The sequence below is a fragment of the Parambassis ranga genome, chromosome 2, assembly GCF_900634625.1.
Source record: "Parambassis ranga chromosome 2, fParRan2.1, whole genome shotgun sequence".
In the NCBI taxonomy this organism is placed as follows: Eukaryota; Metazoa; Chordata; class Actinopteri; family Ambassidae; genus Parambassis; species Parambassis ranga.
In genome coordinates, this window is record NC_041023.1 from 28,089,389 (window position 1) to 28,112,816 (window position 23,428).

General features: G+C 40.6%; 2 protein-coding genes across 3 annotated transcripts; one reads left to right on the forward strand and one right to left on the reverse strand.

Annotated features, from left to right (window-relative positions):
* Positions 1 to 626: 626 nt before the first annotated feature.
* golt1ba (golgi transport 1Ba) lies at positions 627 to 5,672 on the reverse strand. Its single transcript, XM_028422775.1, has 5 exons — positions 5,508 to 5,672; positions 4,886 to 4,977; positions 4,526 to 4,704; positions 3,632 to 3,713; positions 627 to 2,434 (listed from the first exon to the last, which is right to left on the reverse strand). Exons 1-5 carry the CDS (start codon positions 5,530 to 5,532, stop codon positions 2,396 to 2,398), a joined length of 417 nt encoding a protein of 138 aa, XP_028278576.1. The 5' UTR covers positions 5,533 to 5,672; the 3' UTR covers positions 627 to 2,395.
* A 455-nt stretch (positions 5,673 to 6,127) lies between these two features.
* Positions 6,128 to 21,245, forward strand: recql (RecQ helicase-like). Of its 2 annotated transcripts, XM_028422645.1 has the most exons (16): positions 6,128 to 6,241; positions 6,617 to 6,680; positions 7,237 to 7,473; positions 7,566 to 7,745; positions 7,832 to 7,938; positions 8,074 to 8,272; positions 8,380 to 8,546; positions 9,302 to 9,383; positions 9,478 to 9,626; positions 15,854 to 15,971; positions 16,048 to 16,186; positions 16,260 to 16,351; positions 16,431 to 16,647; positions 16,849 to 16,975; positions 19,410 to 19,558; positions 19,991 to 20,127. In XM_028422645.1, the coding sequence occupies exons 2-15, from the start codon at positions 6,653 to 6,655 to the stop codon at positions 19,512 to 19,514; spliced, it is 1,947 nt and encodes a 648-aa protein (XP_028278446.1). In that variant the 5' UTR covers positions 6,128 to 6,241; positions 6,617 to 6,652; the 3' UTR covers positions 19,515 to 19,558; positions 19,991 to 20,127. The 2 variants fall into 2 exon arrangements, with proteins under 2 accessions (XP_028278446.1, XP_028278436.1); XM_028422635.1 differs by lacking the exon at positions 19,410 to 19,558 and having other exon boundaries at positions 19,991 to 21,245.
* Positions 21,246 to 23,428: the final 2,183 nt, after the last annotated feature.

The following is a 23,428-nucleotide window of genomic DNA, read 5'->3' on the forward strand; positions in this document are numbered from 1 at the left end:
AAATAGGTCTAGAGCGTATCCATTCTAAAGGCTGGATAAGTTCAGACCTGGATTCAATCCTACTCTAGCTGGACTGACTTTCTCCAGTGTGAACGGTCTGGAAAACATCTAAATAATAATAATAATAATAAATAAATGTTACAGAATAAAATAACCAGAAACAACATGGATGGCTGATACAAATCTTCCATACTGTATTTACAAAAGTGCCATACAGCAAAACATTGTCATGTCACAAGGGAGAAGACAGAAGAGTCCTTTCATTTAGCACTGGGGTGGTGGCGGCTCAAGTTTCCCCACATATACAAACATTAAAAAAAATGTAAGCTCTTATTTGACCAAACGTAATGCTGACTTGGGTATAAAGATCCGTAGGTCCACAAATATGAAGCTGCAGCTCCTTCACATTTTGATGATGCTCTCAAATTCCATTTTAATGAATTATTATTATTTTGAATTTCAGCTCTAGAGGATCAGACAATTGTTTGGCTTTAATAAGACCCCCGACAAATTAAAACTGACATATCCTTTATAAAAACATGGTGTGCTGATCATCAGCAGAATACACTGAGATGTCTTCATTTTTGCACATAACATAAATCAGAGAGAGAATACTAAGCAGATCATGTATTTAAACCGATTATATTTTTTTAATATACAAAATACTGTTTAGAATATTTAGCAATTCCAAAAAAACTGAAGGAATTTTTTTCCTTCGACTGTTGTGAGTTTCCTTTTATACTTCTGTGCTGAAATCAATAGCTGCTTGGGAGATAGGAAGTCCTAAAATAGAAGATGTATCACACACACACACACACAAAAGGCCTGGTCACACCAGATAAAGTTTGAGGTAAAATCCAATTACTATAAATGAACTACCCTTTAAATCTTCCAGAAGATTTACAACTGAATTATATTCTCACAGAAATTACAGTCCTATGAAAGCAAAATGATTTTCCCAATAACCTTTAATGTGCAGTGGAATTGGCTGCCTGGATGATGTTTGAGAGCACTGCTGATGAAAGGAGATCCCAGCAGGCATACACAGTCAGTCATTCTCACCCTGAGTCCTATCATGTAGTTTAGGTCAATAAAACACAATAGGGTGATTTTTTTTCTCGATATTTCCCAACTTTTTTATGGGCATATTGATACAAATACAGGCACATACGTGGACAATCTTCAGTATTATCTTTCAATTTTTAAGTTAGGAAAATGTCACCGACTTTTATTGTTGTTCAGATCTAGAAGTGTAAAATGCCTATGCGATAGTTACCTCGCCACTCACGGTCGGCAAACAAGCTATAGCCTGAGGAACCGTTTAAACTGACACAAGCATGATCCCAGCTAGCTAGTATATTAGCAGTAGTAGTTGCTAAGAGGGCTAGCTGGCTAAGAATAGCAGATTTTAAATTTGCACAAATGCTTGTTAAATAGGATGGTAGCCATATTTGAAGGACTCCTGAATTGGAACAGGTAGGACCCCCTCAACCAAGGGTCCTACCTTAACAGAAGGCTTAACAGCTGAGGGGTAAAATATTACCATCAACAGTAGGCTGCTGGTGGCATGTCATGATCAATAGGTGCAATATATGCATCCTTCAATAAAGATGGAGCTCATAATGTGAGGAGTATATAATTAAACTTTTAGTACCTAATTCAGTAGCGACATTCTGGTGTGACCAGACATGATATTGGGTCCAGTTGAAAACATATCAAACAACTAATATGATCCAGTAGCGCTTCGCTAAAACATGAAGTTAAATCATAATTTAAAAAAATAATAATGTGTACTCAGGGACTCTTTGCCATTGACATTTAACAAAGACATTATCACAATACCCATATTTGGCATTCAAATAACTGCCAGACACAACTGCAGAGAGACAAACAGGCAGGACCTAAAAAGCTGTTTGTCCAAATAAAGTTAAAGCACAGGCACAGAAACGTGATAACACGGCAGGCTTGTCGGCGCACCCCCTCCCTCTGCATTATAGAGGGCGTGCATGTTTTTTAAAACTGTCTGTCCAAACAGAGTAAGAAAGTCATATAGAGTCCATTAGGGCCTCCGGGCAGTCTTCCATCCTCCATTCATGCGAGATGCAGTCAACGGTGAGAAGGGATCAATAGACTGGAACTATATTTTTTTTTCAGACTTTCAGACCGGTGGTGTAACACTCTGATGAACCTTTGATTGGTAGCAGCGCTGACCAGTGAAATTAGAGACAGGAGGAAACAGTCTTTTTGGCCTGCTGGAGGAAGGGGGTGGGAGAATGTTTAACCTTAGCCGATTTAAATCAGCACAGAGATTGCGCTGCTTTATATATCTATATCTATATTTAAAAAACCTGCTGTTACACAGACAGCCTTCTTCTCCTGGTACAAAAAGTCACTGTTACACCATGGTGTTGCTCTCGCCCACCTTGTCCGCGTACTGAAAGAGAAGACAGAGAAGCAGATGAGTGGATTTCAGTCCTCGGGTGCTTTCAATGAGATGTGAACTGATGGCTGGAAAACAGTGTGTAGAACGAAGAAGAAGAAAAAGAAGAAAAACAAAAAGCATGCATGACTTCAGGAACACACCACAGGTGAACGAAACAAAGAGCCGTACATCCTGGCTTCATGGTTGTTACTGTCAATTTGACATTTGGAAAACTTATTATTATTATCATCAAATTAAAATACTGGATATTGAGGAATTGAACTTTTGTTGTTCCAATAGAGGAAGCTGTCACTAGGCTCAAAATCATGTAAAAGGCGATAGGTGATATTTAATGTATGTTAATGAATATTATTTATTGAATGGTCATCATCACATTTTTTGTCTCAAATTTAAGGCTTTAATTTAAAGATTTTTTTTAATTTTCTTCACAAAACATCTCAAACTTGGACAATAATCTCAGACAATATAAGAAGTTTTTATCTCATACACTTGTGATGTTTCTAATCTAGAAAAATCTACATTTATTTGCCTTAAAAATCACCATTATGCTGTCTTGCTAGCTAATGTGCTAACGCACTGGGAATGACAACTTTAGTTTATGAAACAGACACCAAATTAGCCTGTGGTGTGTACCATACTGCAAAAGAGAAATAAACTGAGATTAAACACAATATTCTACAAAAGGGATTATGAGTTTACATAAGAGAAATAAAGGCTTCCTTTCTGCGATTAGATCTTTTTTCCCTCATCATTATAAAGAGTACTAAATGTGTTGGCATGCAAGGGAAAATCGGCAGTGACTGACCACGACTGCTGATTATCCTCAGAGCCTTACGAAGGCTTTAATGAAAGACAGACAAAAAGAGACATTCACCTCAAAACAAAGCTTCCCACACAACAGGTTGGCAGAGTTACACAAGTAACTACACATCTGGCTAGCTTAAAGTTTTAGTGATTTAGCGGTGACAGTCCTCTCATTGGATTTCTCATGATAACCTGACACCATCTCCCACCACAACATCCTTGCCCAAAGTCATCCGTATCTGACTAAGAAGCGCCGTTTGGTTCATCTGTTGTGTTTGAGGTGTTTGAACGGTGGGGGTGATTTATGATTAAGAAGAAAGAGCCATGCTGCGTGTAAACATAGCAGAGTTGCAAGGCCTGCCGCAGCCGCCGGCTGATACTCACTGTGCTGATGAAAGGCAGGTTTAGGATGGAACCCAGGACTGGTATTCTCCTGATGAAGCCGACGACAACTGGGAAGAAGCCCCTACACAGAGAGACAATTATAGTGGACAAATCAATATAATAATTTGATGTTGGATTAGGTCATTTTTGAGGCATAAATTCTTTTTAGACTTGATCGAAAGACATTACAGACATTTTCCCCGCAATTATAAATACCCCTACCTTTCAACGTACCTTCTCTCTTGACAAATAAAATACCAAATAAAATAAAGAAGCAGTTTATTAGTGGTGGTGCTGTGGTACTCCTCTATCTAATGTTGATCTCAAACACCTACTATCTTATTTTGAAAGGATTATCTAGGAAGTTGTCCTTGAAAAATTGGTTAGCACGTTCAAAACATACTTACACTTCCACAGTGATTGCATGCATCCCATGAATTTCACCCAATCAAGCTGATTTACAGTGTTTAAGCAACCCATCTATATTTAAATATAGATACATATTATGGTAAATGATGATGGAAGGTAGGTTTTGTAACCTAGCAACAAAAAGCACTTGAAGAAATTGCTCTATAAATTAGATCAGGGATAATTCCGTCACAAAAATCGACTGCTGTGGAACAACTTTCTAACTACTGAAGCTTTTTTATGGGTCTTAATCAAATGACACATTAAATCATAATTTAAATAATAACTTAATAATACTGGGCCCAAGCTATATTTTTGACGTTAAAGCCTCTAACGCTAAAAAAAGGAGCTATCCTTGAATATATCTTTCAAATTTGAGTTTGTGATCTGTAGACTTAAAGGGATCGTGCCACCATACTGGGACAGAGCTTTAATTAATTCTCACATTCATTTCAGCATTAAAATGGCCAGGTTATTTCCTCTTACCTAAACAAGAGAAAAAAACCATAGACCTCCAGTACGACTCCGATGATGGGCCAGCCCAGGAGCACCACAAACACTCCTCCCAGGAAGAAACTGGTGGCCTTTATCTTGTGCTTCTGGAAGAAGAAACGGAAAGTCCTCTCCAGTCCAATGACAAACGCGAGACCAGCAACGAACAGAATCTACAAAGACAGGGGGAGTATTGGAGAGTGGCTGCAGAAATACATTCTGACTAAAGAGCCTGTAAGCAGACTCAAAGGAAAAGCTAATCTGAAAACACAGGTAACTGTCAGAATAACATTAGCATTCTTATTATGGGGATAAAGTCAAACGTGTATGCACACATCAAGCAGTAATACTCACATTTCCTATAGCCAGAAGGGCTTTGTCAAAAAACAGGACCATCCCAAAGAAGAGGAAAAACACACCGAAGCCTGTTAATCCCATCCCAATCTCTGCAGGACACACAAACACAGATTAAATTATAAACATTCATCATAAGTGGCTCTAGATTGGCTTGTACGGTGGTTGGCTGTATAGCACCAATGTTGAAGTTGCCTAAAACTTACATTATGAGCAGATCATTGCAGACAAATAGGACTATGGTTGGAAAATGAATGTATTGATCGTGGCAGTGAACCTTGACCTAAATATATGCATTCCTAAACATAATGACCGGAGGACATACAATCCAATAAACCTCCATCAGACAAAATCGTTATTTACCCTGATGTGTAAACTAACGTAAGTAAGAGTAAAACATAAATACAATGTTACAGTATTTTTGATTGACTGGTTTGCTAGGAGATACTCGTTTGCATTGAGTCACGTGTGAAGCTGACTGTAAGCTATTTGGGTAAAAAGTACGGTATGGCAGGGGTATGATGGCATAAAAGCTAACTTTCCTAGCACCGAATGCTAATAGCTAGTTAGCCAACAAGCCGGTTTTACAGTAACCGAGAGACTAAAATGACAAAGCTCTTACTCTGTGAGTCCGTTAGCGAAATCATCTTGACGTCGAATAAATAAGTGGTGACAAAAAAAATAAAGAGAAGAAAAATTCAATCAAATTGTGTAAAATCCTCAAGTGTTCTTCTATGTATAATTTGGATGACAGCTGCCACTGCAGCAACAGCCACGTCTTCCGGAAACACACCTTCTCGCGATGTCATCTTCCGGAAAAGCGCCGTGTCGCATTCATTGCAACAACTGTGGTTTTTCCGTTGTTATAGTAATCAACAATGGGCCACTTATATCATATTTTCTGTTGTTAGTTTATTATTTAACAATAGGCTAGGGAATGGCAGGGATATTTATCAGAGATGAGAATTGTTAAGCTGTAATACACAATTCTTTACTTTTTCTCTACATGCATGTCTTGAATGCATCACATATAAGTACAGTGTTACTTGCACCCACTGCCTGGTCTGTCAGGCAGTGCTGATGGGGATATGTAACAACAAATAAGTGTTAAATATCGACTCTGTCATCGTTTTGTGTATATAAATGCACTAAACAATCAACGGATGATAAAGGGTGTGCATCCTCTCTCGTGGGACGCAGAATGTGTTAACAGCTTGCAAGACTAAATTCGGGGCAAAATCATGATATCCCACGCCTGCAGTGCCAGGGACTTTTTCTTCGGCGCGGTCTGTCGACTATAGCAACCGTGAAGTGGATTCAGCAACAAGCTGAAGCAGTGAACGGAGTTTCTGAATGGTTAGTCAGTTGTATTTTATGTTCTTTTCTGTCTCGACACGGACGCATTAGTTAATTCAGTCTACAGAATGAAAGAGGGAATTTTTAATTATTAGCTTCCCCCGTTTTGGCTTTAGCTTTCTAAAAGGCTATTGGAGCATAATTGTCTATTATCCTAGTTTGGTCAAAGTATTCATTTCGAGCTAACAGCTACAAGCTAACTGCAACTTGCTCCTCCTGCTGAAAGGATGCAGGTTTAACCAACAATTATAGCCACGTTAGCTCAGGTCAGTAGGACTAATTGAGAAAACCAGTTTATTCAGGCAAACTCGAAGTAGCTTGATATGTAGTATGACAGAGTCATACCTGTGAATCATAGCTTACTGTCTGTGGCAGGGTGAAGATCTTTAAGAGCAAAGCAGTCTGGGAAATATGGATGTTGGTGGCGTTGGAACTAATGGTGAGTGTTTCAGTTTACATCAGCCTCATTTCCACTAGACAGTGAGCAAGGCCTCATTAAAGCTCGCTGACACATGTAAACAGTCACAGGCGCTGTATTCCTGCAGTTGTTTTGTATTCTAGAGGTTGTTCCAGAGGGATGTCAGGTGCAAAGAGACAGGTGAGATCATTCATTAGTCATGGAGGTGTGATCCTCGGAGGACCAGTGTGTGTGCAGGTGTGAGACCTGACAGTTTCCTCTATTCACACTAAGTCTACTAGCATTTCCTGGAAAAAATACATTACATTGCTGCATGCTGGTAGATTTGATGAAAATTTCCCACATATTCAGGTAATTCAGCCCAGGTTTGAAGAAGCACAGAACCTAATTGAATAAAATATCATAAAATATATTGTTTTAAATGTTTTTATTATTATTATTATTATTTGTTTATGGCCAATGCCAATCTTCAGAACACAGAGCAACCTGTGGTTGATACTTGATATATCTCTCTGCTGCCCTAAAAGTCAGGATATGATTTAGGCTGCTAACGGTATTTCCTGGTGTTCTTGATCAGATGTCCAGGCAGAGCTGGACTCGGTGGAGGCTGAGCTGGAGTTGGTGGAGCTGCAGATCACAGAGCTCCTGCAAAAGCAGGCTGAGCTCAACTCTCGGAAGACCACTCTGCTGCAGCAACTGGAGGAGGCTTGCAGCGCTGCGCAGCCTTCGTCCTCCTCATCCTCATCTTCCTCAAAGTCATCCGTAACTAAAACAACGATGAGCAAGGAGGAGATGCAGCGTTATGACGGCACAGGTACTAAAAATAAAACAAAAAAACAGTACAGCACAGCACATGGGTTCTGTTATTCACATGTTAATGATATTCCTAATCTCACTCCGCTGTAGATTTTCCGTGGTCTAAAGAGGTGGAGCAGCACTTGAAGAACCCGTTCAGTCTTTGCAAGTTTAGACCGCTGCAGGTGAGGGCGATCAACCTGACCATGTCAGGCAGGGATCTGTTCCTGGTGATGCCCACGGGAAGAGGAAAAAGTCTCTGCTACCAGCTGCCTGCAGTCTGCTCCAAAGGTACACTGAGATGTGTGCACACCGTAAATCTATTTATTCTGCTTACACCTAAACACTTGATTTATTTGACTGTTAATTTGTGTCAGGTTTCACACTGGTTGTCACTCCACTTTTGTCCCTGATGGAGGACCAAATCATGTTCCTGAAGTCCATCAATGTGTCAGCAGTCATGCTAAATGCGTCTAGTAGCAAGGTAAGGACTGGCAGTCATGTTTACAGTGGCTTACTTTTCAATGGTACTTTTTAATTATATGGAACACTAAAAGGTATTTTATTTATTGGGCTTTCACATCAAAGTTATGACAGTATATTTTGTATGTGGTCACAGGAGCATTCTAAGACCATCATGGCTGGAATGACAGATTCAAATTCTCCATTCAAGCTCCTGTACGTGACTCCAGAGAAGATTGCCAAAAGCAAGATGCTAATGTCTCGTCTAGAGAAAGCATACAACGCAAACCTGCTGAGTCGTATCGCTGTAGATGAAGTGCACTGCTGCAGCCAGTGGGGTCATGACTTTAGACCAGGTGAGAGGTTCAAAAATAAGACATCAGACCTCATTTTACTACTTTTAGGTTAAAATGAAGTGACCTAAACTGCACTACTGGTTCATCTGGGTGTACCCTGTGTGTAGATTATAAGCTGCTGGGCATCCTAAAAAGGCAGTTCCCTAAAGTGCCCCTGCTGGGCCTCACAGCCACGGCAACCAGCAGCGTCCTCAAGGACTGTGACAAAATCCTTTGTGTGCAGGAGCCAATCACACTCACTGCCTCCTTCAATCGAACCAATCTCTACTACGAGGTAACCATGGCCACTACTTTCACACACACACTTCAGAGGCGCTTGCCATATACACATATGCATGAATGTTTCTCTGTTGAAAACACACTCTGTACTCACCTGCATGGTTGTTTGAAAATCAGCTGCAGTCTGCACCAGCTTTTGTAACAAAAACCATAGCCTCCGTAGTTAGGTTGTTCACATTTGTATTACCAGTTACCAGTTACCCTAAACTATATTATAACCTAAAAATGTCAATAAATCAAGTGTGGCACATTCATAAAGAATAATTCTTTTGAACTAGACTGTTGGGTCTCTCTGTGTCTTGCACCTCTGAAGATTAAGATTTGAGGAATCAGAGAGTGTGTGTGGACAGGTCCACTGGATCAAGTGTTTTAGTGGCACCCTAGAAACCATGGGACCCCTGAGCCAATGCATTTGCAGCTCACACCTTGCATTATTGTTATTGTGCATCATAGCATCATTGCTATGTGTAAGCAGGCAAACCTGCAGAGCACTGTGTCTCGGTTGTGTTTGCACTTGTCTACTTGGGATTAGGTTGCCAATCACTTATGCTAATGCACTCCTGTCCCATTCCACTCTGACAAAAGTATCTGTTTATTTCTGTTTATCACAGCTACAGTCAGTTTGCAGATGTATGGTTGCTACTAAAACAAGGGTCAAGTCAATGTTTGAAGTCAATGAATCAGAAAATATGTAATATTATGCCTTCTTTTTTTATGGGTTAAAATCGCTTACCTATTATTATTTGTCAGGTTCGCATCAAAGATGCCGACAATGATGCATCAATAGGTGACATTGTCTCTCTCATCAAGACTAGATACACGGACCAGTCAGGTAGTGTGACAAACAACACCGATGGATTATAAAATAATGCATGCGAATACCTTCAGATATGGCTTGAAATTCCCCGATGTTTTTTTTTCCACAGGGATCGTGTATGTGTTTTCTCAGAAGGATGCAGAGTCCGTCTCAGCTGAGCTCCAAAAGAGAGACATCCAGGCGTATCCCTACCATGGCAACATGAATCCTGAAGACAAGTCCAGGGTTCACCGCAAGTGGACCACCAACAAAATCCAGGTGCCAACCATGTATCTAAGTACAAGCCGTCACTGATTGTGTGTAAATGGGCTGAGAGATTGCTAATATCATGTTTCTTAATCAACACATTTTGGTTTGTGAGAGCCATTGGAGCATCTCACAGTTTTTGCTTGTCCTTTAAGCTCCCGCCCAACCTTGTGTGTGACTGTTGTGGTTGATAGTGCCATCCCAGAATGCAACCTTTCCTGCTACATCACCAAAGATACACACAAGGTTTTTTGGTGTTCATCCACAGCCAAGCCGCATCAATTTGTACCACACAGGTCAGACATAAGAAAGGGCGCAAAGTCCAGTCAGTTTTCTTTAAATAAAACATCTTGTGCAGATTCTAGTTTGCACATAACACTAGATCGACATTAAGTCATAACTGATGGAGGAAGGCCACAGATGAACCTCCATGGAGTGGGAAAGCAAAGTTGCATGCAGACTGCCAGGCCTCTTAATTGTTCGGCTGTCTCTTGAAACATGCAGATAACTCTGGTGTCTAATGATTTTCATGCCATCTTGAAACATTTATGTAAAGTTGTAATGCCATAAAAGTGTCAGCCAGACAAGCTGTTCTTCTTAAACACTCCAAGACAGAATGAAACCGCAGTGTAACCAGATCATGGCCGGTGGGACTGGGATTTCAGTCATTTCACAGCAGGCCGCTCGTAGTTCAATGCTATCAGTCTAACGACATTATCTGATATTTAAATGACATGTTGAGGCAGCAATGTTTTTGCAGTCCTGGCTAAAGCCGAGTGTGTGTTTGTTGACTCAAACACACACTCTGGTATTTGTGGCACGAATCACTAGGTTTTGCAATGAATGGAGTGATCCAAAGAAAGACATTAATTCATAAAATCACAATAAATAGAAATGGTTATTAAAGGATATAAGATGGCTGTGTTAAAATTAGGGCTGTGTATTGGCAAGAATCTGGCGTTACGGGAGTATGGAAAGCTTGTTTCTGAAGAGTGCAGACGCTTTTCTGCTTGCTCCTGCTCTTGCCTGCCTTTACTTTACTTTTTACTTTTTTATCTTTCACTCTTTTTTTCCCCCAAAGATTTTACAGTTCAATTTTATACCCATTATACGTTTTGTACCACTGGATGTTTGGATTTTAACTTCTTAAACAAATCAACGGACCTGCTGCAGCTCACTTTGTCTACTCATCAGCCTAGTGAAGAAATGTCTGGAGCAGACATCACAACAAGCTTACGCTGCCAAAACTGCTGGAATTATCTTCAGGAAATCACTGAGCTTAAAGCAAAGATTTTTGCTCTGGAAATGGAAAAAGGACTCCATGAGACTCTCCCGATCACACCCGGTGGTAAGAAGACTAAATCTGCATCAACAAAATGCAGTGTTAATTATGATTCTGCCACTGATATGCTAAACCTGGATGACACTGTGTCCTTTCCAAAACTTATGAAAGCTGGTCCTCAACAGACTGATGCCACCTGGCATACACTTGGCGCCAAACCAAAAAGGCACAGAACGAGAAAAATTAATGATAATATCAGTGGGGTATACGCTGCATCACCAGGCATACAGCTCAGAAACAAATATCAACCATTGTCTGAGTTGGCTGTAAACGAGCCAGTATACAATGCAGTCAATAAGAAACGGGACATAAAGAATAAAACAGAGAGGGAGACGAAGACGAAACATCAGGCACACAGAGGCAGAGAATCTGTGTCAGAAGTGAAGGACAAAGATATCTTGCTGCTTGGAGACGGCGCTATCAGTGATGTCAAGAATGAAAGAATGCTCACATGCAGCTATCAGAGTGCCACGGTCACTGATATAACAGGACTTCTCCCTCAGGTTATGTCAAACCACCCAGGAGTCAAACAGATCATTCTGCATGTGGGTGCAGTTGACACCAACAGGGGCGAATCAGAACTGTTGAAAAAACATTTCTCTAAACTTTTAGAGATACTCAACAAACTGGAAGTCCAATCATTTATCAGTGGGCCGCTCCCAAACATTGATAGAAGGATAAATAAATTCAGTCGCCTGCTTGCACTGAATACTTGGCTGTCTAAGACCTGTGAGACACATGCAGTGACCTTCATCGATAACTTCAACCTGTTCTGGGAACGTGATGACCTGTTCAAAGGAAGAGGCCCTCATCTGAATGGACGTGGACTGAGGCGGCTAACCGATAATCTTCTCCACTCTGTGAGACACCAAAACGCCTCCGACCCCCTCTGGGCCCGACCTAAGGCTCCACTGCAAAGTGAACACCAGCTGCAGGGGGACAACAGCAGGACCGCTTCACTGGATCTCCCCACCTCACCTCCTCCACTACAGCCCTGCACCCCCTCAGCTGCATCCTCTTCCAACTCCTCAATATCCATCCCCCCCCCCTGCTTCACCTCTTGGGTTTCCAAGTCACATGGAGAGTTTGGTGAAGTCTGGGATCAAAATGGTCCCCCTCACCCCCAATCTAGCCAGATCAAGAGTCCTATCCTCAACACTGCAACATCCAGCAGCATCCCCCCAGACACCTCCCTCAAGGCCCCCAAGATGCAGTATCTCCCCTCCGTCCTCCCCCCAGATTATGCAGCTCAGGTCAACCCAACCCACCCCTCCCTCTTCCACTCCCCTAAGCACACCATCTAAGCCTCCCCGGCCACCATCCAGACCACTGGCCACTAAGGCCTTTAACAGCACCAAGATTACAATCAGGGACTAGGACACCCAGGGCTTCTGCTGTTTGAGGACTTGTACCCATAATAATCCCACTACCAACCTGAGGCCCAGGGAGAGAACACTCTCCCACAGCGCAGATTCATCAATTCATGTTTTAATAAGTAAAAGGAAAAGAAAGCCCCATCATCCAAGAAATGTACTATCAAATTTAAAATCTATTCAATGTCAGCCACAGTCTGTCCCTGAACATAGACAGGACACAGGTTTTAATACATTAAATTTAGCTCTCTTAAATGTTAGGTCTTTGTCAGGCAAATCATTCTTAATTAATGATTTTATTCAAAAGCACCATCTGGATTTTATGTTTTTAACTGAAACTTGGTTGGGGCAAGACAATAGTGCAGCAGTTCTTATTGAGTCTACTCCTCCTAACTTTGGTTTCATGAGTGAAGCAAGATTGCACAAGAAAGGAGGAGGAGTTGCCATTTTGTTTAATGACTGCCTCCAGTGCAAAAAGGTATCCTATGGAAAGTTTGACTCTTTTGAATATGTTGCTCTTCAGCTAAAATCCTCCTGTCAAGCAACCTTTGCAGTTATTTACAAAACCCCGAAATACAATGCAAGGTTCTTTGATGAGTTTGCCAAACTATTGTCTATTATGTGCATTGACTTTGATTGTGTTGTCTTCGTGGGTGACTTTAACATTCATGTTGATAATCCTAATGATGGAAGTGCCAAAGAACTCTTTAACATCCTGGATAGCTTTGGGCTTTCACAGCATGTAACAGACTCAACACATAACAAGGGACATATACTGGATCTAGTTATTTCCAAAGGTCTGAACATCTCTGAGGTTGTGGTGACCGATGTTGCTCTTTCTGATCATTACTGTGTTGCGTTTAAAATGACCAACCCTGCTAATCCCAACAAGGTAGAAGGAAAGGTGATCAGAAAGCGTCACATTAATGATAACACCTGTGCACTGTTCACACAGGCTTTTGTACCATCACCAACCCTGCCCACAGCTCCAGTTGATGACCTTGTAAACAGTTTCAGTTCCAAAGTTATGACTGTTATTGATTCAATTGCCCCAATCAGAACGAAAGTTCTGTCAGGAAGGAAAAAGTCACCTTAGAGAAATGCCACACTGGTTAAAGCTCAAAAAAGAGCCTGCAGACAGGCAGAACGCAGATGGAGAAAAACTAAACTCCAGGTTCATTATAACATTTACAAAGAGAGCCTACAGAACTATAACCAGGAACTGAAAAATGCAAGACAATCCTATTTTTCAGAGATCATCGACAGGAACAGCAACAATGCTCGCACATTGTTCTCTGTTATAGACAGACGTAACAAACCCAGGAGTATCAGTCCCACATGAACTGCTGTCTAAAAAGTCATGCAATGACTTTGCATCTTTTTTCACAGATAAAGTGTTAAAAATAAGACAAACAGTCTGTAGCTCTAGCTCTGGCAAAACCATAATGTCACTTGTGCCTCATCATCCACCAGTTAAGCTGGCAAATTTTAACCTTCTAGATAATACAGCACTGACAGAAACTGTTAAACAGTTAAAACCCACAACATGCTCACTTGACAATCTGCCTACACATTTTCTTAAAAACGTTTTTAACTGCATATCGTCAGATGTGTTGCAGATAGTTAACAGTTCTCTTCAGTCAGGGCAGTTTCCCCAAGCCCTGAAAACTGCAGTAATCAAACCTCTGCTCAAAAAATCAAATCTGGATGCTTCAGCAATAAATAACTACAGGCCAATATCTAACCTTCCTTTTCTGGGAAAGGTCATTGAAAAGGCTGTTTTTCAACAAATCCATGCATTTTTGGTGCAAAACAATCTTTTTAATGAATTTCAGTCTGGATTTCGAGCACACCACAGCACTGAGACTGCACTTATTAAGGTCTTAAATGACATACATCAGAATAATGATGCATCCAAAGTCTCCGTCTTAGTACTGCTGGACCTTAGTGCTGCATTTGATACAGTTGATCACAACATACTGCTCGAAAGGCTGGAGCAGTGGGTGGGATTTACTGGCACTGTGTTAAACTGGTTCAAATCTTACTTACATGATAGGGACTACTTTGTGTCAATTGGTAACTATGACTCTGACCGAACTAAAATCACATGCGGGGTTCCACAAGGGTCCATTCTTGGACCACTTCTGTTCAACATCTACATGCTGCCCCTAGCTCAGATCATAGAACAGCACAACATCTCCTACCACACCTATGCAGACGACACACAGCTTTATATATCAGTGTCATCACATGACTACAGTCCCTTACACTCACTAAGTAAATGTACTCAACAAATCAATGAGTGAATGAGCCAGAACTTTCTCCAGCTCAATGCTGACAAAACAGAGATGATTGTTTTTGGCCCCAAAAATGAAAGAGCTAAGATCAGTGCTTACCTTGACTCCATGTCACTGAAGGTCACAAACCAAGCCAGAAATCTCAGTGTAATACTCGACTCAGACCTGAATTTTAACACCCATGTAAAAGCCATTACTAAGTCTGCCTATTACCACCTGAAAAACATTGCTAGGATCAAGGGCTTTCTGTCCAAACAAGACACAGAGAAACTTATTCATGCATTTATTTTCAGTAGGCTAGATTATTGTAACGGTGTCCTCACAGGTCTTAGCAAAAAATCCATCAGGCAGCTGCAGCTGGTCCAAAATGCTGCTGCTAGAGTTCTGAGTAACACCAGGAAAATGGACCACATCACACCGGTCCTCAAATCACTGCACTGGCTTCCTGTGAGTCAAAGGATACATTTCAAAACTTTACTCCTGGTCTACAAAGCACTGAATGGTCTTGGACCAAAATACATCCTGGACTTATTGGTTCCCTATGAACCATCCAGACGCTTGAGATCATCAGGGACAGGCCTACTGTGTGTACCCAGGGTCAGAACCAGAGTGAAGCAGGATTCAGTTATTCTGCCCCTCACCTGTGGAACAGCCTTCCTGAACACCTGAGGTCTGCTCAGACAGTCACTTCATTTAAGTCAGGCCTGAAAACACATTTGTTTACTGCAGCGTTCTCCTAATCACTTGACTGCACTCTTCTCATTTAATCATCCTGATTTTATTTGATGTCTTTTATGATTTTATTCTTTTTATGATTTTAATTTCCTTCTTAATTTAATGTTTTAAAATGTTTTTATTCTGTGATTTCATCTTATGTAAAGCACTCTGAATTGCCTTGTGTATGAATGGTGCTATATAAATAAAGCTTGCCTTGCCTTGTTTGGAACAACACATTGCACAATGCAACTGTATCTCACATTCAAGTTGTTTTTATGCTGAAAGAGAGAGTGTACACCACAAAAGTAAGATGTTGAAATTAATGTTTGCTCATAAATAATTAATAAAAAAATCGATTTGGCCACAACTTAAATTGATACCAGTATCTCCAAATAAAATATTGCGATATATCACAGAATCGATTTTTTTCTTACACCCCTAGTTAAAATGGTAATTTGGTATTTCCCCGGTGTTACATTCATGTATGTTTGTTTTTGTATTGTACTATAGGTGGTGGTAGCCACAGTGGCATTTGGTATGGGCATTGACAAGCCTGATGTCAGATTTGTCATACACCACACAATCAGCAAATCCATCGAAAACTACTACCAAGAGAGTGGGCGTGCAGGTAGACACTGTGTACTTAAGGTAGTAGTAGAATATGGAATATGGATATGGGTAATTGTATTTCCTTTTCTCTCCAGGACGAGACGACCATCCAGCAGACTGCATCGTCTACTTTGGCTTCTCTGATATCTTCAGAATCAGTACCATGGTAGTGATGGAGAATGTAGGTCAAAAGAAGCTGCTGCAGATGGTGGATTACTGCCAGAACGTCGACAGGTGAACACACAGTGAAAGAGCCAATGGCTCAATCTGGCACAATTTGTCTTAATGTCACGTCTGCCGTGTGAAGGTGTCGGCGCTCCCTCATGGCTGTTCACTTTGACGAAGTGTGGGACGATAAAGGATGCAGTCAAATGTGCGATACCTGTCGCCATGGGCAAGGTGTGTTTGTGTGGGTGTAATATCCTTTGAAAAAAAAATGCACCTCAAATTCAAGCTGCTAACATCGTTTCATTTTTAGAATACGCTACTGTGGACATTAACCAGCATGCCAGGGAAGTGGTGCAGATTCTGGAGTTGGCAGCTTCCATGGATGAGAAGCTGACTCCGCTGAAGCTGGTGGAGGCATGGATGGGTAAAGGCCCCGCCAAGCACAGGAAGATGATGAAGACCACTACGCTGTCCCGGACACAGGCTGAAGCTGTGATCGTCCGCCTGCTGCTGCAGGGATACCTCAGGTCACTTGTGTTTTTGTATTTATTATACTATGTTGTTGATCGTTTTCTGCGAAATGCTGTGTTCATATGCATTATGGAAGTTATACCAGGTCTGGATATAGACGGAAAATACAACAAAGATTGTAAAAAAAATGCTTCTCCAGACTTGAAAGTCAAAAAATGTCAACACTTTTATTTATTTATGTTTTAATGGTTCCTCAGAGAGGATTTCAGCTTCACTCCTTATACCACCTACTTCTACCTGAAGCTAGGCCCCAAAGCCCCTCTGCTGAAGAACCAGGCCCACACACTCAGCATGAAGATGAGAATGTTAACCAGTGCTGCAGGGGTATGTGTATACTATTACAATTTTGATTTTACGGGGGAATGTTACATACACTATGATCAAGGAGAGGTTTTTCAAAACTGAGTTTCACGGTCAATTAAAAAAAATATGAAAATAAGATTAGGACACCAACAATCCAAAAAGTTTGTATGAACCACTATTCAGCAGTTTATTTTCACTACTTTTTTAATTATTACTTTTGTCAGTTTCAAGTTATTACATGTTCTCATGTGGGTAATTCTGTCCAAGTATTTGTACCTTTTAGTATTTTCTACATTTCGCATAGAAGTGACTCCAAACATCAGCGGATTTTCGCACAAGTCCTGAAAGTAGACAATGAGAACCCAACCCAAGTATTCACCCTTTTAGATGTTTTCCCTTTTGTTGGTGTGAGAGGTCATACAATTTGCAAAAATATTCAGATTTCTAGAAAGACATGTCAATTATTTAATAACAATGTAATGTCACAAGTGTTTGCATAAATCTCCACTCACTATGTAAGTAAGTAAGTAAGTAAGTAATATTATTCAATAGAGGTTCAGCCAGTAGGGGCTAGTTGTCTCCCAGTTAGTTTAAGAGAGATCAGCTGACTCTGGTGAATGTGTCTCAAGTGATTGTGGTATAAGACACCTGTGTCTTTATTGGTCCAGTCAGTGACTGAGTTTGCATGCAGCGATAATCTGATTTTTGGCCCGACACTGCCTAATTACTATAGCCTGATTACAGTCATAGACGTGTGGAGTATTATTACAGCAGGTAGGCTTAATCACACTGTAGCATTTTCACAGCATTTTTCAGTTCCCAGCAGCTTTGATTTGTTGATTGAGCCTCACAATATGTGGCAATTTTCACTTCAGTCTGCTTCTAAAATCTTACATTTTTTAAAAATTTTTTAAAAAAAATTGTACTGCTCTCAATGCAATGACAAATACATTATATTTTGTTTTATTTTGTTAACTAGAGCAGGACTGCTCCAGGTACTTTGTGTGACTCTCTCTCCACTAACTCAATCAAAAGTATTTAACTGTTAATAAATCTGCTCAAACTCTTAGCAGCAATCAATCAGGAGATGTAAAGTTATTAGTTATTAAATATCTACACAAAGTTATTAATGCTCATGTTGATGTTAACGTGCTGCATACAGATGCTGAATAATATAACTGCTCGTGCAATGTGTTCATTTTACTTCTTTGACTGTGAGGGTAAAAATTTGCTCTGTAATCCAGATGATAATGGTCAAATATTCTGCGAATGTGCTGCTGAAGCAGCAACAGAGGAGAGGAAGGAGAGGCGGTGCACAACCTCTGCATGCGCACAGCTCGCATGCATTTTTAAAAAAAATATATGTCCTCAAATCTACCTGGCTGCTAAAGGGAGAAAATTATCAATAGTGTATGAGCAACTCACAGACAAATGTCTGATTTATTCAGCCTTTTTCACACATGAAGTATAGTTTTAGCTTTTTAGTCATGTAATGTAAAATCTGTATCGTTTTAGTTTTTTCCTGCGTTTGCGTATACTTTTTTTCATATTCCTTCCGAACCTGTGTGCTCTCTTTGTAAAGTGTTTCTAACCAGTTTCCTCTTCTTCCTGTGTGTTTCACTTTTAAATGTTTTCATACATTTTTCTAAATGTCTCAAAATATCCATGCAGGTAAGTGTGAAATGAATGAATCCACAGTTGTGATTTTTATGATTATGTCAAGGAATAATCTCCCTCACTACCACACAGCTGCTCATTTATCATTAGTACTCTAACTTGATTAATTATAGATTGTAGTAAATGTAGATTTCACTGCTGTATGCACATAAAAAGGATATTGGTGCAATTAACACTGTTAATTAGCCCCAAGATCTTTAGTAATGGTGTGATGTGGTATAATTACGTACATTTGTGATATAAATGTTCATTCAAATCTGTGTAGGAATTGGACTACTTGTCCACCGGTAAACCAGTGACCTTCTTACATCCCAACATCAGGCACCATGGAGCAATAGAAGCCACAGCTTCCTGTAGCTATCCAGCATCTTAAGTTACTTAATGTGTTTCTATACTAGAAACACATTTTGATGCTACTTCCTCACTTGACAGACAGACAGACTAGTTGCTACATTGGTTAACCAGATCGCAAAATTCGTAATACACAGTCCACGGGCTAGCTGCTAGCATGCTAACCTTAACAGATATCCCAGCATCCCCCAGGCATGATGTCATAGCTTCATAAAAAAGTGCTGATCAGCATTATAGATATCCAGGGACACTACAGAGAGCATTATTTAAACCCCATCAAGGCAGCTGTGGTGAGGATGAATGCTGTCATGTATGTCCCTGTCCAGACTGTCCCATGTCCCACCCTCTCTGGTGTTCCCTCGTCCACTCCCAAGTAAAACCCCCGTGTGAAACCCATCAGGTAAAGCCTGTTGTTAATGACCTACAGGTGAACGCTCCCAGTGGCCAGGGCAAAGCCAAAGGGGAAAAGAGATCAGGTCAATGTGCTGGAGATGCCCCCGTGTCCAAGAAAGTCAAGACAGGTCGTCCTTAGACCCCCCTCCCACCCCAACCAGAAGATGTAACGAAGTTAACAAAGTACAGTCCATCATTCTTTTACTTTGCTCTCTTCTGCTTTTGTTGGCATTACACTCTCCAGACTTGTAAGCATTGGATCCAGATTTCATTTGAAGCTTGGCATACCTCTAATTGTTTTCACCAACATGCCATATAAAAACAAACAACAAAACACTAATTCTCCAAATCAGGCCATTTCTTCCTCTTCATGTTTCTTGGTAATGACTTGTTATTGCACCATGACACCATGTGGAATCTTTCTTTTCGGTGCCATAGTCCACATTTAGGAGCATGCTAACTGTCACTAACATTTCATGATCAAATTGTTATTGAAATCTGTCACCTTTTAAATTAGATAAAAACATTATGTTTTTATCTAATTTAAAAGGTGACAGATTGATTGCAGGATGATGCATTTTTTTTCTCCCTAACATTTTGATTTCATGGTTACAGGACATATCTACTGCCAATGAAGAGGAGGTCGGCATGACCTTTGACCCCATTGTCTTGGAGAACAGTCTTCCCCCACAAGCCAAACAGAAACTATGTAAGGAGCAGAGGAACCTGTCCAAGAAGCAAGAGCTGAAGCCAAAGAAACAGCTGTCAGAAAGAGATGAAGAGGAGGAAGAGGAGAAGAGGAAACCTGTCAGGTCACAGCATGTAGTTGAGGTCAAAGTTGAAATTAACAGAGCGGCTCAGAAATCAAAACCTAAACCTTGTTCCAAGCGTAAATCAACCACTCCTCAGAGAGCAAGGAGGAAACTAAGTGCTAACACAGCAGCAGAAGGCTGCGACACCCCCACCGTGCCCAGCTCTCCATCACAAGCCTCCATCATCTCCGACACAGCCGTAGAGGAGCTGTGCGACCTCAGGAACTACTACAGTAAGCAGCTGAAGAGAATAAACTACATTTCCCACGAGTACCTAGGGCAGCCTGCAGAGCCAGGTGTGCTGGCTTGTATCAGGGAGCCTCTGAAGAGTCTGCGGCTGCCCCGCAGGGGCACCATTGCCCAGACGGCACGCAGCCTGTGGACGCGCGTCAGCAGCCGGAGAAGGCTAATCCACCGCTAAAGAAAAGACCCAGGCTGAGTTGACTGAGAGGAACACATTACAGGAGGAGCTGTGAGTTTTGGTGGCTGTGATGCCATTCACAGAATATTATTTACATACCTCACCATTTTATGTTGCCACCTCGTGTTTTCACTTCCAAGTCATTTTAAGCTGTACTGTCAGCCATTTGTGTTTCATTTATAAAATTACCATGAGTTTCTACAAAGCATGTGCTCTGTATATTAGGTGCAGTGTGGCCTTGTTTTATGATGGTGCCTCCTGTCTGTGTTAATTGGAAATGCTCAAAAGTTACTGACCAACAGGCCGACTCACATTAGCTGGAAGCTAATGGCTCATTCTTACTCTACTGGTTTTTATAGTAAAACAAAATACTTGACATGTTTGGCTGAAGATATGAATGTATAGTCACTGTTTCATCACATCTTTGCACTATAGATCTATGAACTTTTGTTGTCTTTTTAACAAAAACATGCCCTGATACTGTAAAATAGATAGATGTTGAATGATGTACTATAATGATTTATTTAGAGTCAGGTTCATTAATATTGAAACAGTTGTACTTTTTTTTTCTTTTCTCATTTGGATTCTGTAAAGCATCACATTGAATTAGAAATAAAATACTCGGGGTGTGAGTGAAGCCAAGACATTCTGCTTTAATTCAAGGATTGGGACAAATGTGTGGCATTAACCATTCAGGGATTTTAGACGCACACATTTTCTAATGGAACAGACAAGCAGCTGCAAGTCCAGGTGTGTCCTGTTCCCCTTAAACCGATTAAAGTCCTGCAGGTGGTTCTGAGTGGTACCCTTGGCAACTCTTTACATGTTATAATGAAAAATGCACAAAATAAATGAGAGAAACAGAAAAAAACAGTGAGAATGGACTATTAAAATTCTTGAAACCTTTAGAGGAGGTAGGCCTGGTCAGTGTCAAAAGTCTACAGTCAGAGATGGCTTCTCAACTCTCAACTCAACTCAGCTTTATTTATAGAGCACTTTAAAATCAACCCTGTTGGCCAAAGTGCTGTCCACCAATACAAAAGCATATAAAACACATGAAGATAAAAAAACAATAAAAACATAGTAAAAACATAAAACAGTAAAAAAGTCAACATGTCAGACTGAGTTAAAAGCCAAAGAGAAAAGGTTTGTTTTCAAAGAGGATTTAAAAGCTGCAAGAGAGTCAGCCTGCCTAATGTGCAGGGGCAGATTGTTCCATAGTTTTGGGGCAGTCACAGTGACTGCGAAAGCACAATCACCTCTGGATTTCTTCTTTGTTTTTGGGATTGCTAAAAGAGACTGATCTGCCGACCTGAGAGAGCGTGAGGGAGTGTATGGCTGAAACAGGTAGGACAGATACTGTGGGGCGAGGCCATTAAGACATTTAAAAACAAAAAAATAAATTTTAAAATCAATCCTAAAATGCACTGGGAGCCAATGAATGGAAGCTAAAACCGGAGTGATGTGCTCAAATTTTTTGGTACCTGTTAAAAGTCGGGCTGCAGCGTTTTGAATTAATTGAAGACGAGACAGCAGCGTCTGGCTGAGCCCAACATAAAGTGCATTACAGTAGTCAAGTCTACATGAGATAAAAGCATGGATTAAAACCTCAAAGTGATGTCTTGATAAAAATGGCTTAACTTTAGCTAGTTAAGAAAAGATGGACTTGACAACTGATTTGATCTGCACATTTCAGACCACTGTCCATTTTTACCCCCATATTTGTGGATGTTTGTGTCACATATTGCCTCAGAGGACCCAGATCCACATGCATTTTGGAGGCATCACAAGGGTCGAACAACATGACTTCAGTTTTTTCGTCATTCAGGCTGAGAAAGTTCAATGACATCCATGCCTTAATCTCTGCAATACAGTCTCATGTACAGTATGTGAATACAGAGGCTTAACAACAACGTCACACTCAAGAACACAAAAGACTGTTTACACTTTAACAGAAAACTGCTAAAAAACCCTGCCTAGTTCCGCAATAAGATTATTTAAATTAATAAAACCATCACAAACTTGCGCCAGGCCCAGCTCATCTTTTCCTGCATTTGGTGTGCAGTGCCCCCTCCTGTCTTTTGTTTGTTCCTGCAGCCTCTTTCTCTTCCCCTCCTTTGAGGCTGCTGGGATTCAGATATCACATTTAATGATGCTCCCACTAATGAGCCGAATCTGTATAAACTGTCCTCCTTTTTGTCCTAGATTGAACTTTTGACACCACCAATAGTAATAATAAGATTGACTGTGTAAGGACTTTAAAAATAACCAAACCCGTAGCAGGAGAGGCAACATCTGACACAGATGATGCAACATCACAGATAGAATCGGTGAGTGTGCTCTTGAGGCAGGCAGAGATGTAAGTGTGTTATCAGATGTTCTTCAAAGTGCTTATTAAAAACACTCTGGGGAGACTGTTTGCTCCTACTTTCTTTGAAGCAGATTCTAAAATCCATCTCATTAGTTATTCATTGAAGCTGCATGCTGAATGCATCACCTACTTTAAATACAGTTTAGGGAATTGCATTGTTGTGAGTGAGTGACTATGAGTTAGAAAAGAGGCATGAAAAGCAATTAAAGATGACGCGTGTGGAAAGTTAGCTACACATGGGCTAACTCATATTTATGTAAATAAGATCACAGGTGAATAAATAAAATTAAAGCAGATGCACTTATATGTCTGTGTCAAAGGAACTTTCTGCTGCACGGGTCAGGTAGGAATGTCGAAAGACTTTGCAAGCATGCGTGCCTTTTTTCAAATTTCGTATCATCTCTGGTTTAGGAAAGTTTTGCTTTACTGTTTACTGTTTCTTTTTATGT